The 17,208-nt window shown below is 41.7% G+C and overlaps 1 protein-coding gene across 1 annotated transcript in view; it reads right to left on the bottom strand.

The window, feature by feature from the left end:
- Window positions 1–8,434: 8,434 nt before the first annotated feature.
- LOC108896236 (calmodulin-lysine N-methyltransferase) overlaps window positions 8,435–17,208 on the bottom strand; it is a 100,992-nt gene continuing 92,218 nt past the window's right edge. The window contains exon 11 of the mRNA XM_018695272.2: window positions 8,435–11,683. Within this exon, the coding sequence (XP_018550788.1) occupies window positions 11,585–11,683 (99 nt within the window). The 3' untranslated portion in view covers window positions 8,435–11,584. The remainder of the gene's footprint in view (window positions 11,684–17,208) is intronic.

The raw sequence follows: 17,208 nt of genomic DNA, 5'->3' as shown, positions 1-17,208 counted from the left end.
AACACAGACCGTTGTTTGTGAGAGTTAGCCACAAGCCGTGAATGCCAAAACAGTAATCAATATGTAGAATAACATTGGGAAACTGCATTGTAAAACATGAAAAATTGCAACATCTTTCTCCTCCTTTAACCCTCCCCATCTCATCTCTCTTTGTCTCTCTTTTCTCTCCTCCCTGGGCCTTTTGCCGCTGACTCTCATCCTTCACTTCCTCTCGCTTTTCACCCAACCCACTCTCACTCTCTGGAGCTTGAATAGGTTGGCGGCGAGAGACTTCTCTGTGTTTGTGTTTCGTGTTGTCAATGGCAATGGCGTTATCAATTAGTGCAGCAGTGGGAGCCCAATTAACAGCATCAAACAGCTAATTAATAGAGCTGTGTGAGTTAGCAGCGCACAACAGCACACTGCATGACTCTAAGCTAGCATTGCCACGTTATAGTATGAGTACGCTGCAGGGGAGACAGGGCTATATAGTAGCATACAGTTATGTGCACACACATAAACATACATATATACATACATGCACACATATACTGTGTGTACTCTGTGTGTGTGTGTGTATATATTTACAAAGGCAAATGAGCCAATTTGCCTACACACACAGAGCAAACAGAAAGCTACAGGAAGCTAGAACACACCTATGCACACAAGTACTCAAAGAAATAGAAACCTAAAAATGACAATGAAACATTTCATTGCTATAAACAGCTGCATGTCAAGTGCCATGGCAGTGCTACAAATAGTAAATGCTTACAATAAATTAGGACGCTGTCTGAAATGATCTCAACATGCTATGTTATATCTGTTAAGTGGAAATAGTATTTTTAACACACTCATCTAAAAACCTCACAGGGAAGTGTTGTTTGTAATATTTCTGTCTATAGCTGCCACATTGTTTCAGCAGATTCTAACCATTTTAACTTCACATTTTAAGTTCACAATGATCTCTAACTGACAAAAAAGGGATCAGTTGTCTTTTTTCCATTTCTAGCTCACAGTACATGTACATTCAACAACAAGTACATTCTTTATCTTTCTTCTGTCTTCTCCCATGGTTGTGTGTTTATCTTTATGTAGCTGCATCCAGTCAACAAGCTTGTGAAGGATGGGCTCATTCTTAGGTTAACTTTTTGTTAATGCAGTAAAAGTAAGACGTGCAGCAGCAACTTAAACTAATGCTGTATTTTTCCTATAAATGTTGTTATATTTCTTAGAATAGGTGAGTGTTCATTAGTAATCATTAGTTGCAGCCCTAAAAATGATATTCACTGAGGAGAAAAACAGTGAGGTGAGGCCAGCCATTCAGTATTCAGACCACACATTGCCACAACATGCATGAGAGGTGGATGTGTATTTTATCAATACATCGATAGCTCATACCCAGACCCAGCTGATGCAGAAAAACTCAAGAGGGCCAGATCTGCATTTTTCTCTGAAGACATAAGTGGGCAAGAGCTGGCACCCCTCTTTCCTATTAAGGTCGATTCGGCTAAGGAAAAGCTGCAGGGGAATCAGGCCAGCAACTGCAGCTAGTAAAGTGTTCAGTTTTCGTCTCTACAGCCGGGCACTTGTTTGAATCAGTTGGCCCAGTACGTACGTACAAGTGAGCAGAGCAAAGACAACAGAGGAACTGAAAAAAGAAATACAGCGTATGGATATACACACGCAGGGCAACAATAAGCTGGCTCTTCTGACACATGCCAATATTTTTGGGGGGTTCCAATATTTTCAGCACATACTTAGCTCAATCCATTGCAGCCAATAACAAAAAGAGAACTCAAGGCTAGTAGGCTCTCGACAGATGACAGTCTGCCAGGGCCACAGGCTAGACTCAAGCTGGAGCTGAGGATTCTCCTTCTGCAGGATAAACCCAGGCCATAACACTGAAGCTCAGAGTCTAAAACTCATTGGCTGGAGAAGTGGCTGCACTCATGGCAAGTCAGACACACACACACACACACACACACACATATTCGGACAGATTTACAGGCATAGACACACAGGAATTCATGTGAAAATTATGAAATAGACAAACTCCCCTACTCTTATTACTTTAAGCTCAAATTCAGTATATCAGAAATACACTCTGTTTCTCTCTTCCTCTCTTTCTCCCTCTCTCTCTCTCACACACACACACACATTCTCTCAATCACTCACACAAGGTTGTGGTTATGGCTTAGGGAACACTCCAGCTCTATTCAATCAAACAGAGTACTCAGACTGAATCAGCTAAAGGTTAATTGCGCAGACGTCCTTGTGCACATATGGACGGGAAATGTTTGTGTGTGTGTGTGTGTGTGTGTGTGCGTAAGTGTGTGTTTGCAAGGATGAGTGTATCTGCTGAAACCCTTACTCAACTGCTGTATTGAAGTAAAATTCTTTTTTGTTGCAAACGGATTAGTGTGGACATAATCTATGTACATTTCCCCCTAAGGAGGCAGACAAGTGGCTACTGGAGTATTTACCTCCCCCAAACAGAATAGCCAGAAAATTATTTGGAACAGGTGCATGCCACCCTGTAAGCTGACACAGAGGTTCTGTCGTTGATTGATTCATTACTTTTACACACACATTTTATGAATACAGCAAATAATAGAAACTGGTTGTCTAGTGATTCCAGACTCGAAAAGGTTGCAAGATAAATCTGAGGGGTCATAATTTGATTAATGGGATAGGAGTGAATCACAAAAAATTTTTCTTTCACACCGAATTATCTTTTTTCTCCGAGATCTCTAATCATTCTATTTTTGTTTTAATTTTCTCTTAAAATATGGATATTTTTATTACTTCAGGGCTCTAAAAATTATTCAAATGAAATGATTTGAGAAGGGAAAATCATCACTTTTTTGTACACCTCATGATTCATAGACTTTTAAAACTTTTGACAAGGGGTCATGAGTGGACATCGCTTAATTTTAAGGGGACAAAAACCAAAAAGCTAGGACATCACCAATCTATGGTGAGGTTATAGCGATATCGTCCTGCAACTATCCACTATTAGCATTGCAATCACTGCTGGAGTTCATATTTTCCAAGTGATCATACCCTAGCCTTTCAAAAAATATCCTTGTCAGACTACACTTAGCGATACAAAGAAATACAACATTTTGAAATATCTAACCGATTTCATCACTGGATGGGGTGAAGGTGTAGCAGTAATTCAGTGGTACATCCAGGATGTGCACTCAAACCCGGGACTTGTAACAATGGTTATATCTGCGTGTGCCTGAATTGGACCTTCGTTTCAAAGCTGTATTTTGCCATGCTAGTCTAGGGGCCTAAGAGCCACTGGCAGAGTGCCGGGCTGCGGCCCCAGTGACCTTCAAAGCAGAGATGAGGGCCCTCTCCATCCCACCGGCACCACTTGTGGCAGGAAGAGAGGCTCATTGACTGGCCCCTAATGGCCCCCTGGCCCACGGGAACATGGGTCGCCAGGTTAGAGCTGTTGCCCTGGAGACCACAGGCGCTTAGGCCAAAGAGAGGGTGGGTGGGGGCAGGAGAGAGGATGGGAAAAATAGATGGAGAGGTGGAGACAACAAGGTGAGGAGGCAGACAGACAGATGGCCACACAGGAAGGTAATAAATCATAAATGAAGGTTTTGACAAGATTTGCAGGAAGTATGACTGTCAGACAGGCTTCTGCCATTCATACTGACACTGAAACTGAAGTTGTATCTGTTACATTTTCAGTGTAGAATGTGTTTTTTTACCCACAAGCTGTGGATGACACCACATACTGTGTACTGATCTGGTGTAAATCCATTATATAGTACAACGTAAAATCTAAAGATGATGCCATTTAGCATGTTTACCTTTATAGCTGTCCAATTTACTAATTTATTACCACATGAATTGCAGGTATATTCACATGTATCTTTGAAAGGATGGACATTTAAATTACTTTTCAACTCAACTGTTCCCAGTTTTTTTTAAAGTCTATTTTACTCCAGTGATATCAAATATTCACTTGGATGTTTGACTTTCAATCTGTAGCATCAGTATGTGCAGTGTTTGACACTGGAGGGGGAGGGGGAAAAGATTCTCTGCTGCTCACCTGAAATCTCAGTGTTAGAGGATTTGATAGAGGATTACTTTACAAGTAGTTTGGAAGCCAGTTGTGGTCAAATATGTAACTTACACATGTGCGATGTGGAGACTTTAAAGACTTTTAAGGAAATGTCTTGTGTCCTGCAATTAAACTTTTGAAATATAAAAATATTTACATACTCTTAGATTAAAGATCTTTTTATCAGGAGAAACATTAGAGAGGTGTAATGTAGATGCAGATGTGTATGTATTTTTTAATGAACAGACATAATATGCATGGAATCAGTTTTTTATTTTAATTTGCAAATAATTTTGAAAAAGTATACATCTTCATTTTCTCATTGAAAATATTAGTTGGATATCAACAGGGAGCCTAGTTTAATTTTTGTGTCAAATATTTATGTACATAAATGCATAATCATGTGAACAATACAACTTACTGTTTGTTTGGATGCTGAATGTACTAACTGGCTGTCTTACTCATTAAATGTAAATATTCTGTGGCTCGCTGACAAACTAGCTGTTTCGCAGACTGATTGATGGCCTCACTGATTAAGTGACTGACAAAGTCACAGGCAGACAATAGCACAGAAAGCAGCTGCTTGTGTGCAGAGAGGCAGGTGTTAATTCAACGTGGTTCATACAGTGGCTAATGTCGGCCCTCTACCATTAAAAGTAGGGTAAATACTGCCACGAGAGACTGTCAACATTTATAGGAAGGACTCTCAACCAACACAAACCACTTGTGTTGTTCTATATGTCTCACGGTCTGTTTCCTTCTTTCTCTCCGTCTGTGTCTCTCGCCTCCACCCAGGCTGACCTAATCAGCGATAAGTTGAGTGCTTTCGTCAACAGCACAGCCCCCCTAATTAGCAGCCCACTGCTATAAGCTCATGTGTAAGCATTACCGTACAGTGCGAATGTGCATGTGTGTGCATGTGTGTGTGTATATACTGCCAGCCTCCAGACTGACCTCAGCTCGCTTCAGTCAGCCAGCTAATAAGTCAGTCAGTGAACTTAGTCTCCTTCACATGCAAATGTAGAGGTTTAATGGGTATTAGAGATAGAGGGGCTGAACAGGTAAATGTGGATGAACACAAGCAGCCTATAGAGCCAGCCAGGCCTCCGACAGAACAGATGGGAGTCAACAGAAATTGATTGTAAGTGTTTATGTCTGCTGAACATATCAACAAGTGATAAAAGATGTTCTTTTAAAAGATACACAATAATAAACACAGTAAAACCCACACATTTCCCACTCTGTATAGACAGTATCCTATTCCACCCAGCTCCAGGTGACTACATTAATACCACAGAATTCCACCTCCACACATTTCTCAATTCCTTCTCCTGTAATGGAAAACATTATTGTCGTCAAGGCCAGCATCAGGCGTGTGTACGAGAAGGGCTGTGAATGTGGTGTGTTTTTGTGTGGGTGTGTGTGTATGTGTGTGTAGGGGTGGGGGGCTTGGGGGGGTGGCTCCCACTCTGCCACGTCAACTCATACTCGATGGCTTTCTAAATTAAAAAAAAAAAAGAAAAAGGAAAAAAAAATGCTCTCAGGGACTTTGCTGCATTCCACTTCATGAGCACAAACAAACGGACCAAAAAGCCATTCTGGAGGGAGGAGGAGAGGGAGGTTGGGGGGTGGGGGGGGGGGTAAGCAGAAAAAGCCCCTTAAAAAAAAATACAGAGAGGTAAAAAGGGACGGGGAGGGGGCGTGGGGGGAGGGGGGCAGGAAGGCAAGCAGACGGAGCTGAAAAACCACAGTGACTCCACTACCGATAATGAGCGGATCATTTAAAAAGCCCTCCTCAAATTGCCTTGAGGAGGAGAAGAGAGAGGAAAAGGCTTGAAAGGTTTTGAGAGATTCTGGGCGATGGACAGAGTGGTGGTGGTGGTGGGGGGTTACAAAACAGAGCAAGGGCCGTGTAAACATGTCGGGCTGTGAGATGCACACACTATACGCTCAAACACACAGTATATACACTGAAACTTATGGCTTATTCACGTATGCGTGTGAAAGTGTTCAGGTCAAACAGTCAGAGGTGTAACTTGACCACCTGAACCCACCTGGCACACACCATCTGTATCTAAACACTGAGCCTTGATAGACAGCCAAGACTGTGAGGAAAAAGTTTGTGTTCATGTACATATCTATATAGTATCTGCAAAATTGTTGGCACCAAAAGCATGCCAGTCAAAACTGTATTGGTGTACAGTATGTGTGAATATGTGCATATCTGCTGTCAGCAGCAGTGGCAACCAACCCGAGGCCCTGGGGATGCCAGCTAGCTGGCAGCAGAGTATCAACAAAACAGTACACGATACAATGTGTCTGGACTGCAGCTGAGCCCACGGTGTGTTTATAGTGTAGTGAGGAGGATCTGTGTATTTGTCAGTGTGTGTGTGTGTGTCAGTATACCAGGGCTGTTTGCGTGCAAATGTGACCTATACTAGTGTGAATACAATGTAGTATTGTGGTGGATGCACTGTATCATGAGGTGGGTTTCAACGCTCTGTATGTTTGTGGGGAGAAAGGATGCAGGCAGAGGTGGTGACCATGTTGGTAGTCGGTTTTCTGTTTGTGTGCCAGACATTCAGGGTGTGCGTGAGACCGTACTGCATGCGTGGGTTCACTGGCCAATCACAACCAAGTTCCAACCCTAACCGACCTAACCCCACCAGTAGAACCTGTAACAGATTTTAATGTTGTGGCTGATCAGTGTATATGTGTAACAGTGGATCAAATGACGTGTGTGTGTGTGATGCAAGAGGGTTTGGTCATGGTGACAAACCCCCAATGAATTATCACCCAACTCTGGTTTTGGTTTTACTGCTCACAACATTGGTTCAGCAAAGCAGCTGTTTTCAGCACCAGAGCTCTGATAAATCCATTGTATGCTACCTATCCAGCACTAAACAGCAGTCAGTCAAGGTTGGCAGCCAGCTGGTGAGCACAGTGAAGAATTTAGCAGCTAATCTGTCAGAAGTGTCCCTCAGGAGTTGGTAGGGACCAAAACGGAGATAAAGGAGAGTGAATATTGGGCTTAGGTTGTTCACAAGGCCAGAAACATGACTTCAAATGAATACTAATGTTGCACGGTATCACCTGGATGTGTAAATAGGCAACTGTGTATTTACATGTTCAACATATCAACTTTATAAAATAATGTTATGTCATGTTTACAGCTTATTCTACACCAGTTCACCAGTTAGAAATACACAGCAAATAGAAATACTTAAGAAAATGCAGTGGCAATACGAGTCATTAAAGTGAACATTTTCAGGGGACACTGTGTATTGAGCTCTCCCGACTACTATAGTAATTAGAACAATCATTTGCATGCAGGGTGCTAAATCAGATGTTTGAATCTCTTCCGTGTTAACAACTTTATCGTCCTTCACCATCCGCCCCTCACTTCCTTCCACTCCTCACTCTCTTTCCCTTTTTCCCTCCTCCCTGTGCTCGCCTTTCTCCCCCTCTCCTCTTTTCCTTCCCTCTCCATCTTGACACAGTGCACTGAGCCTAATCGTGGATAATTGGGTGGGAGGGGCAGTGGGCCGGCCCTGCCTTTGTGTGAAAAGGGCAAGTGGTCAAGTTAATGGGGCCCTTGTGTCGAGCTGGGAGCACTCTGTCTCTCTCTTTTTCTCTGTTCGATCACTCACTCGGCCAGTCAATCTCAGTCTCTCAGTCAGCTTCTCTTTTCTTTCATGGGTGAAGCTTTTTCCCCGCTGTTTCGATCTAGTTTCACCTCATTTCCAACTGCCTCGCTTCGCCCTCTCTCCTTCCAGCAACTCAGTGTCTTGTCCCATTTCTTTTTTCTCCTCCTCCTCTGCCTTCTCGTCTTTTCCAGCCTTTCTTTCTCTCTCATTGCCTCTTGTCTGCAGCTTTTTCTATCTCTTCTCACTGTCTCTCAGACAGAGTGTTGGGGAGGAGAGAACAGACCTCTTTAAAATATCAAAAGACAGATCTTGCTGGTCCCTCCCTTTCTACTAACTCTCCCTCCCTCCTTCTGACTGATAAACAGAAGAGTGAGCCTGCAGGATTAGCCACTGTGTACTGCCTTCCCTCCCTCCTTTATCCCTCTCTCCTTTCTTCCTGTGGAGGAGTAGACTGTTGACTGGTCTTGATATGTGTGTGTGAGCACTAAGTGTGTGTATCTGTGTGTGTTACCTTGTCTGGCACCAGCTTAGCCTGCAGGAGGCCATTGTGTTTGAAACACAGGCCACAGCCGATCTGGGCCTGAAGGAAACTTTATCACATCTGTGAGCATTTAACACTGGCTATTTAATAATGCTGTATAGTTGATGTATTAAAGTTTCCTTTGTAAATTTTCAAATGGCCAAATTCAAAAGAGGAAAGAAAGTCCAGAGTCCCAAATCTCTTGAGGAAAATTTATTTATTTTTATTCATTCACAAAAATCACCCACCCTTGGACTGCAAAGAACAACATTCAATCTACTGATTTTTTATTTTTGACAGACTAAACTCAGTACATGAGGCCATGTCCACACTTAAGTATATAAACTGAAATATTTCATTGAAGCAACTATTCATTCTGTTTCTTCTATCATGCCTCCCCTAATACAATATAAAACAGACCGCGCGCAAGCCAGCAGCTTCACGCCAGATCACATGCTAACCGCAAATCAGTATTTTTGAAAATATCTGGTGTCCCCACACAGCAAAATGCTACAGAAGCAGCTTCAACTTTATCCAGACTTGAGGATTTTCTTTTGTGGCAGAGAAAAAAGAGATCAGTGAGGAAGGAAGGCTATAACTGGTCCAATTTGAAATCGATCTGGATTAGTGTGGACATGGCCTGCAAATGACAAAAATGTAATGAGCTCTATTTGATAATTCAATCCCACAATGAAGTGTCATACATCTGTTGAACTAAAGCATTAATTTATGAATTTTGCCCAAGGTAATGCAACAATGATCCTCCTCTTTTCTATGTCTGTTATTGATATTAGCAAATCCAAATAAGGAACACATAATTGTCTCTGAATAACACTATCAGTGGCTTCTTGTTTTTTCTGCTGATGTCACAGTGAGAAGTGTCCTAGCATACAGCACTAATATCACGAAAAAGTAATGGGACATCACAACAGCTCGTGGGTGCACCAGGTGAAGATTTTGCCGCTAACAGAGGCAGTGATGTTTCAAGAAGCAGCAAAGGAGCACAGATGTCACAGTAAACAGTGGTGTACAAGTGTTGTCAAGTGACATCACTGTTAGCGGTAGTGATGTCACACCAGACAGTAACGAAGCCACTGCTCACCGTCACAGGTTGGGATGGTATTTATACAGTATGTTAGCCCACAGATATCAAAGGTATACAGCAAACTGCATTACAGATAAAAATGTAATTAAATACACTTCTAAACCTTTGCAATGCAATTTAAGCCCTCAAAGCATTGAGACCGCTGATAAAACTGGCTTAATTTTCTTTTCGGAGTAGTTACACAAAGGAAATACTTTTTATTTCTGAAGGTGGATTATTTTTTATTTTTATTTTTTCATTTTTTTAACATGAGGAATGTAAACAGCAGCCACTGGGAAATACTGCATAGCTTCTTGGCTGTTGTATACAGCAATGGATCACAGTGAAATATGGAAACACCCTTCTGTTGCATGGGTACAACTTTAGGCTTGAGTGACCCACTGACACTTGGCTTTTTTTTTAAATACCACAAGAGAAAAGAAAACAGCTGAATGCGAGGGAAAAGACCTGAGTAAAACTGTTTTGATAGAAAAAACTCATAAAGAAAATTGAGGAGCAACTGGCCCAAATTATGTAAAAGTTTTTGCTCTTGACATTGTAGGACTTTTAAGAACTATGGTAGCTACATAGTTCATCAATTTGATGAACTATGCCCAGATGTCCACTGGGTGTGGCTGCATTGTGTTCTTGTTCAAGAGGTGTTTGTTCTTCAGCAGATTTCAAATATTGTTTCTAGTTGTTTTGCAAACATTTTGTATTTTACATTCATCCAGAAAACACGTTTGCACCTCATTTATTATCATTGTGGTAGATATGTTGTGACTAAACACACCATTAAATATTAATTTTCCTGTCAATTGTCAATATATGTAGCTCCAAAAATAGACCTGGCACACATGAAGATGCTTCAGGTACAGAGAAAGTGGACATCAGGGGTAAGAAGAAACAGAAAAGATGCAAAGAAATCTTGCTCTTACAGCATGTCATACAGTTTTTTAATCTATTCCACAGTATTGGGGTCACTTGTCAATAAATGTGAGTAGCAGGAGTCATAACAACTAAGGTGCAAGTATTCTCTCTCAGTCTCTGTTTAGACACACTTAAACTACCTGAAGGTGGACTTTAGCAGCATGTAGCAAACTTTTTAACAAACTATGCATGGAGCAAGAGTTGGAGGTGATGTGTCTGTTGTACAGTTCAAACAGAGATTCTAACAACAACAGAGCTGTGTAAAATTAAATTGAAATGTGAAGTAGTGTGGATCCATAGCAATGGTTGCTGTTTACCATGCAAGCTGTAACTCCTGGGGAGCAACAATTTCTCCTTGGTCTCTGGTTTAATGCACTGCTATAATTAATACACAAAAGAAGTTCTTATTACTGACCTCTCACTGGGCGAATGAGTTGTATTAGAAGAAATTAAAGTGCAAGAAGGAGGGAACAAAGAGAATTAAATGAAACAGAGGAAACTATGAGCTGCTCCACAGTCTGTGGCAGTTAGTGAATTAGAGCTGGCCTCCGTGCTGGGGCCACAGACACAGTGGCATAGGTTAATAACAACTGGTTAAAGAGGGACATCTGACTGAATAACTGACACCTACAGCAGGAAATGTCCCTGCCACTGACTGAATGAACAGCTAGTTGACTGACTAAAACACTGACTGGCTTGTTGGCTGGGATGATGGCTGGTATACTGACTGACAATGTGGAGGATGTGGTTCACTTTCCTGTATGGCTGATTAACCAGATGGATGAGTGAGTAACTGACTAGAGCAGTGATCAGCTGTCTTGTCAGCTACCAGAATGATAGGCCAACTGATTAAAGGGCTGACTGACTGAATTACTATTTTAGAGTTTTTTAGCATATGGCAGATGGTTAAAATGTACAAGGTCAGAATACAGTGTATCCACCTCTCTTATTCTTACTCCTCAGCTACACTAAATGTATCCCAACTGCTTTGGAAATTAGGTTGTTCCTCAGCAGCACTCCAAACTACAAAACATGCGCACTCAAATACAGTTCAAAACTTTGCACCATGTGGTGATAAAAACTCTCAGTGGCCAATGTAAATACAAAAATGTCTCAAATATGACCACAAATTGATTTTCTCTCTTTCTCAATTTGACTAAACACTGACACAACACAACCTTTCTGTATTGTAATGCTGCTCTTTCAGTGCAATTCTTCCTCCTCACTTAGATCAGACATGGATCACATCGTTGACACGACTCTGTAGCATCATTCTATCTCAAATATCCAAAAGCGTGTGGAGTGGTACTGTGTAGAGATGAGGGCTCACTTGTTTTGGTTTATTGAGAGTGGCTGACAGGTTGAGGTCTTTTGGTCAGGGTGATGAGGAGAGGATAGTGGATGTTCTCATCATACGCTTCTTTTCCCTCTCTCTGCATCTGAAAAGCACACAACATGAAACACTTTAACTACACAGACTAAAAAATTATACAGCGAGTCTTAATCCAATTACTCAGCTTGGTAGAATATTTCAATATTACTGACTTGAGGTATGTACAGACCAACAATTTATATATTTTAGCATTTTTCTCAATATACCTTTTAATTTGAAAACCTTGTCAAGAAAATCAAACCAGTCAACATGACAAATTAAATCAAGGTAATGTGTAATGATGTAGCAGTGCTCAAAAGCAACTGACTCAATCTCTCCTATATTAAAACAAGTGAAAAAAAAAACAAAAGAGGAACAGTAATTAAGAAATTATATATTTCTGGCACAGAGAAACACACACACCAATTTGATATACACCTTTACACATAACAAATTCTTAAGGATTTGTATGGGTAATGCTACTAATAATTTTTTGGGTACCATCAAGATTTACCCAGCTTAGTATGCCACATCAAAGTTCAGTCATCTGTACAGTATGGACTTTTCTCTAGACAATTATTTTGTTATTGATTAATTCATAATAATAGTCTTTTTTTTGGTTTATAAAACCTCATAAAATAGTGGAAAGTTTATATTTGAGTGATATTTGAGAAGCTAGAACTTGGTCATTTGGAATTTGTGCATGAAAAATTAGTTAAACAGTTAAGTGATTATCAAAATAATTGCTGATTAATTTTCTGTCAGTCAATTCATTGACTGATTGTTCCAGTTCCTGCACACACAGACACTCTCCCTCTATAAAACACATACATACATACACACACACACACACACACACACACAGAGCTTTGTGGGGTGCCCATGTGGTGCCCACTCTTTGCCCTTTTAAGCAGACTTGGCAGTTTGGGCATGCACCAGATAATCAGCTCGCTCAGCGTCTGGCCAAATGATCAGAGACTTATGAAAGTGAGTTTAGTGGGTCTGCTCATGTGAGAGTGTGTGACTGTGTGTGTGTGTGTGTGTGTGTGTGTGGTGTGTGTGTGTGTGTGTGTGTGTGTGTGTGTGTGGTGAGAACAGGATAGCGCAAGGCTGTGTGAAAAGGTTTCTTCACAACAAACAGAAACTCAGACTGACCCTAAATTCACTTCCGTCAACTGCATCTAAGTGCTCTGCAAGTCAGCTTCCATCTAACCCAAACCTTCTTACATTACAAGCTCAAATGCTGACCGTGGGCGGTTTTCCCAACAAACTAGGTTGCTTTCTGGCACTGATGAAAATCATGACAGTGTGGGTTTCAGTTTTTGTGTTATCCAGTTTTCCAGCATCAGCTTTTTAATATTTTAACTGTGCTCTTCACCACAGCGTTAATTTCCACTTACTGCTGTTGTAAAGATGATGTTCCCAATCAAAAAGGAGAACAACTACTCTGTAATTTATTTTTTAACTTCTGCTCTAAGGTAGGCAGGACTGTGTTCAGGTATTAGCACTGAATGAAAAAACACAGTCCCCTATTTATTTCAAAGAGACTACTGGGGTGCCAACACAGATGACTCCAGCCCCCACTTCCCCCCAAAAATGCAAGACATGACCAGTGCTAAATGGGTAAATTTAAAGTTCAAGTAAATAATTACATACAACAAATAAATAGATAAATAACAGTAACGGACAAGCAACTTTTATTATTGAGCAAAAAAGTTATGCTTCAGCACACTGCAATCTCATTGCAGCACACTGTGTTATACATTAGAAGTACACAGGTATAAAACCAGAGGAGGTGATCTTGAACAGTAAAGTCCACAATGTCACAGCCCCCAGAGAAAAGAGAGGTTGTGTGATTTAAATGGCTACCGGTTCTGTCTCATCTTCTCCCTTGACACACCTCTCACCTGTCTCATCATTCCCTATTCATGCACCTTGTCCAGAGAAAGTGTAAGATCTCCTCCTCTACACCATCTCTCCTCATTTGGCTTTTACCCCCCTCTCCCACCCTCCAAATGTCTACATTTCTTTCCTCTTTCTTGACTAAGAACAAACTGTGTGTCTGCCTCTCTCATTCGGTCCCTCCCTTCCTCCCTAAGTGCCCCTCATGCGCGTTATCTTCCCGTGGCCATCCCTCCAGGCACCGGCCGGTGGTTGAACCTGTGACCCCCCTGAGAGAGGGAGAGAAAGAGAGAGAGAGAACAGGCAGCCCAGGGGGTGGTTGGGCGTGGAGGGGCAGCTGCCTCCCCCCCACCCCCCCTATGCTAAGCCTGCTATGGGGACCATGGCCAGTATTCACATTCAAATTCTACCAGGCGGAAGGAGCAAGGAAGCGATAGATGGTGGGATGGAGGGATAGAGAGGCGGGGGGGCCTTAACGCGGTGAGGGCTGAGAGCTCGCAGAGGTGAAAAGTTTAACAAGCAAAGCTGTTCCTCCTGATCGCAGGCTGCCTAATCAGCTTCATGGGTGGCTGGCTAAATCGGCTCTCAACCCGACTCCCTACCCCACCACCCCCACAATCTTTTCTCTTTTTTTTCCTTTCCAAGGTGCAAGTCATTTATTTTATTGCCACTTTCGCCCCAGCTTCTGTCTCCCTCTCTCGCACTCTCATTTTGCCTCTCTATTTCTCTGCCTCCTGCCTTTTCTCGTTTATTCTTGCCTGCTCTGCGAAGACCAGCGAGAAAGTGAACAAGGTGGAAAAAAGGGGGGGGGGTTAGCTCTGAGACAAGGGAGGAACGGATGAACCGGATGTCTGGGGTCTCTCTCAGCAGGATTAGGAAACAGAGAATGAGGGACTGGGTGGATGGAGAGATGAGTAGAGGAAGGGATAGAAGGACAGGCTTGAATAAATAGAGAAGTGGGTCGTGATGTAGGAAATGGGAAGATAGAGGGGGAGCAGAGGGAGGGAGAGTAGAGAAGGGTGAAGGGAGATATGTCAAGGAAAGGGAGGAGGGAGGAAGGGGGTAGACAGGAGAGAGAAGGAAAAAGAGTGAAGGAGGGAGGCAGAAAGACGGAGGCAGGGAAGAGAGTGTGAATGCATGGACGCAGTGGGGATACTATTTATGCATGTGAGAGAGACGGGGGATCTACACATGTGCGCACACACTTCCTCGCATGTGTGTGTGTGTATGTGCGTTTGGGAGAAATTAAAATTCATGACTCTCTCTTCACAACCATTTGAGTAACAAGATTAAGATGGCGGGTTAGAAAATAGCGCTGGCATTATCAGGCTGCTTGCAGTCCCTCCAGCTGCTTGCCTCTCTATTCCACAACAGTGGGGATAAGAGGATAACGCGCTAGCCCTGTCTGCCCGTCCCAGCACACGCCTTACACTCACACACACACAAACACACACACACACAGAGTTCTTAGACACATTGCCGCTGTACAGCGGGCCTGCCTGCTGTCGACAGTCCCTTGAGTGTGTTTGTGTCAGAGGGTGAAAGTGTGTGTATATGTGAAAAACTGCGCAGTAGCTGGGGGTCTAGAGATGTCTGTAAAAAAAACTGCTATTAAAAAAACCTCCCTGCTTTCTCTTTTTCCAACAAACGCATGCAAAGGAAATGTTAAGACTGGCAATATTTTCCAAAACAAAAATCTAATTTGATGCGTGTCAAATCTGGCACAGCGAGGAATACCAGTGTACTCACAGCTACTGGGGGTGCGTTTGTTTAACAGCAACTGTGCCAGATGGAGGAGCTTGTGAGTCGCTAAGGGAGCATGAAAAGAAATAAACTCTGCCAAAATGACACACGTGAAAACTTGACCAATCACAGGATATTGTTGCATGGCTATGTGAAATGCTTGGCTTTTCAGTACTGCAAACTTAACACAAAGATTGGGAGATGATTCATTATTATCATTTCAGTAGTATCATATAGCTACAAAGCTCTATTGTCCATGTTAATAATTTTTTAAAAAGTTTTAGAAAACAAATATTTACATGTGATTTTGCATACATTTACCATATTTTGATACACTGATATCATTACCACTATGCAGTGGCCTAGTTTGGCTTTGTTAAAGTTACAGCAGATAACAGAATCTGTTCATTCAGCAGTAGTTTCTGAGTAAAAAAATAATGAAATTTATGTGTATTTAATTATTTTCAATATTTTCTTACAGAAAATTACTGATCCAATAAATACACTTATGACAATTTTACTACAACAAATAAAATGTGTCTTTGCAGCTTTTTTTTTTTAAAAATAAACACAATCTAATTAAAAACAGTGACAGTAGAAGTTAATTTAACATAACAGTGTTTCCTTACAAACTACAGACACTGTAACAGTTGTGATTCTCATTATATAAAAAACAACATACAGGCTTTCCAGCTCTAGTTTTTCCTCAGAATGTATACATATGCTTTTGGTGGAGACGTCTTTGATTGTTTTAAGCCACAGTGAAAGAAAATTCATAGTGTGTGTTCCACTGTTGGGTCTGATATGCATTTTTCTTGTGTTCTGGTCCACCCACTGAAAGTAAATATAGCTGAAGAAAGCTAATCTGTAGTGTAAATGAGCAGCAGCTGCTCATTGGGATGTGTGTGTGTGTGTCATGGTGGTGGTGTATGTTTCGCTGTGATATCATCATGTGGTGTGTGTGTTTGTGTGTAATGTCTAGCCAATATGCTGTCTGAGTGATGTCTGGTCTGTGTGGGATTGTGATATAGCTCGTTTCTTAGGTGTGTATGTGTGTGTGTATGTGTGTTTGTGTGTTTCTAGAATGGTCAGTCAGGCACATACACACACACACACACACAAACACCACACAGGGGTTGTTCAGTGTGTTCATCAGAAGATAAGCAGAGGAGACTTAATCACCTTCAGATGTGAGGGGGGCACTTCAACATGTCCTCATATCCGCACGCAGCACCTGACCCCACTGTGTTTGTGCGCTTGTCTGTATGTGTGACAATGTATTTTGCTAAGGTGGAAGTGTGTATTTCAGAAGTGAGCTGAATGGTCTGACAGTGTCCTTGTATACCAAGGAAAAAGGAAGAAAAAAAAACAGCATAATTTCAGGGTGAATTTTTTTTAACCCACATCAATATTAGTCTGAATTAATGTCACTGTTCACGTTGTAGTCATTCAGTTGTCAAGCAACTCTCATCACTAAAACAGGCCTGAGTGGCAATTTCCCCAACCGGTTGAGGAGCTGAAACATTAGTATTAATCAGTGACTGTATTCTGTGGCCTTGAGGCCTAATCAATTCTCTCAGGAGCTTTTTCAAACAAACCAAGTTGTATTCCTTTTATAGGCAATGGCAGAATCCACTTTAATATTACACAGGCCTCTTCTTTCTTTCTGGCCCTCTTGTATCTTTTTTCTCTAAAACCTCCTTTCTTCGAGTTCCTGGTAATTGTTTGGTTTTAGACTTGAGCTTTTCTTGTGCTGCTCCCCCTCCACCTGAGACCAAGACCCAGTTTCAATGATAAGATTAAACTTTATTTTGTCTTAAATTCATTGGGTTTACTTATTAAATTCTACCTGCAAGAGGGTAGAGAGGCCAAATGTGGATTGTGCCAATTTGAACAGTCCCCTCTGTAAATGTGTGATCTCATGTAATTTGAAAGGGACACTTATGG

The sequence above is a fragment of the Lates calcarifer genome, linkage group LG16_LG22 (genome assembly GCF_001640805.2).
Source record: "Lates calcarifer isolate ASB-BC8 linkage group LG16_LG22, TLL_Latcal_v3, whole genome shotgun sequence".
NCBI lineage: Eukaryota > Metazoa > Chordata > Actinopteri > Centropomidae > Lates > Lates calcarifer.
Note: the sequence above shows the minus strand (reverse complement) of the source record. Positions and strands in the feature narration are given on the sequence as shown.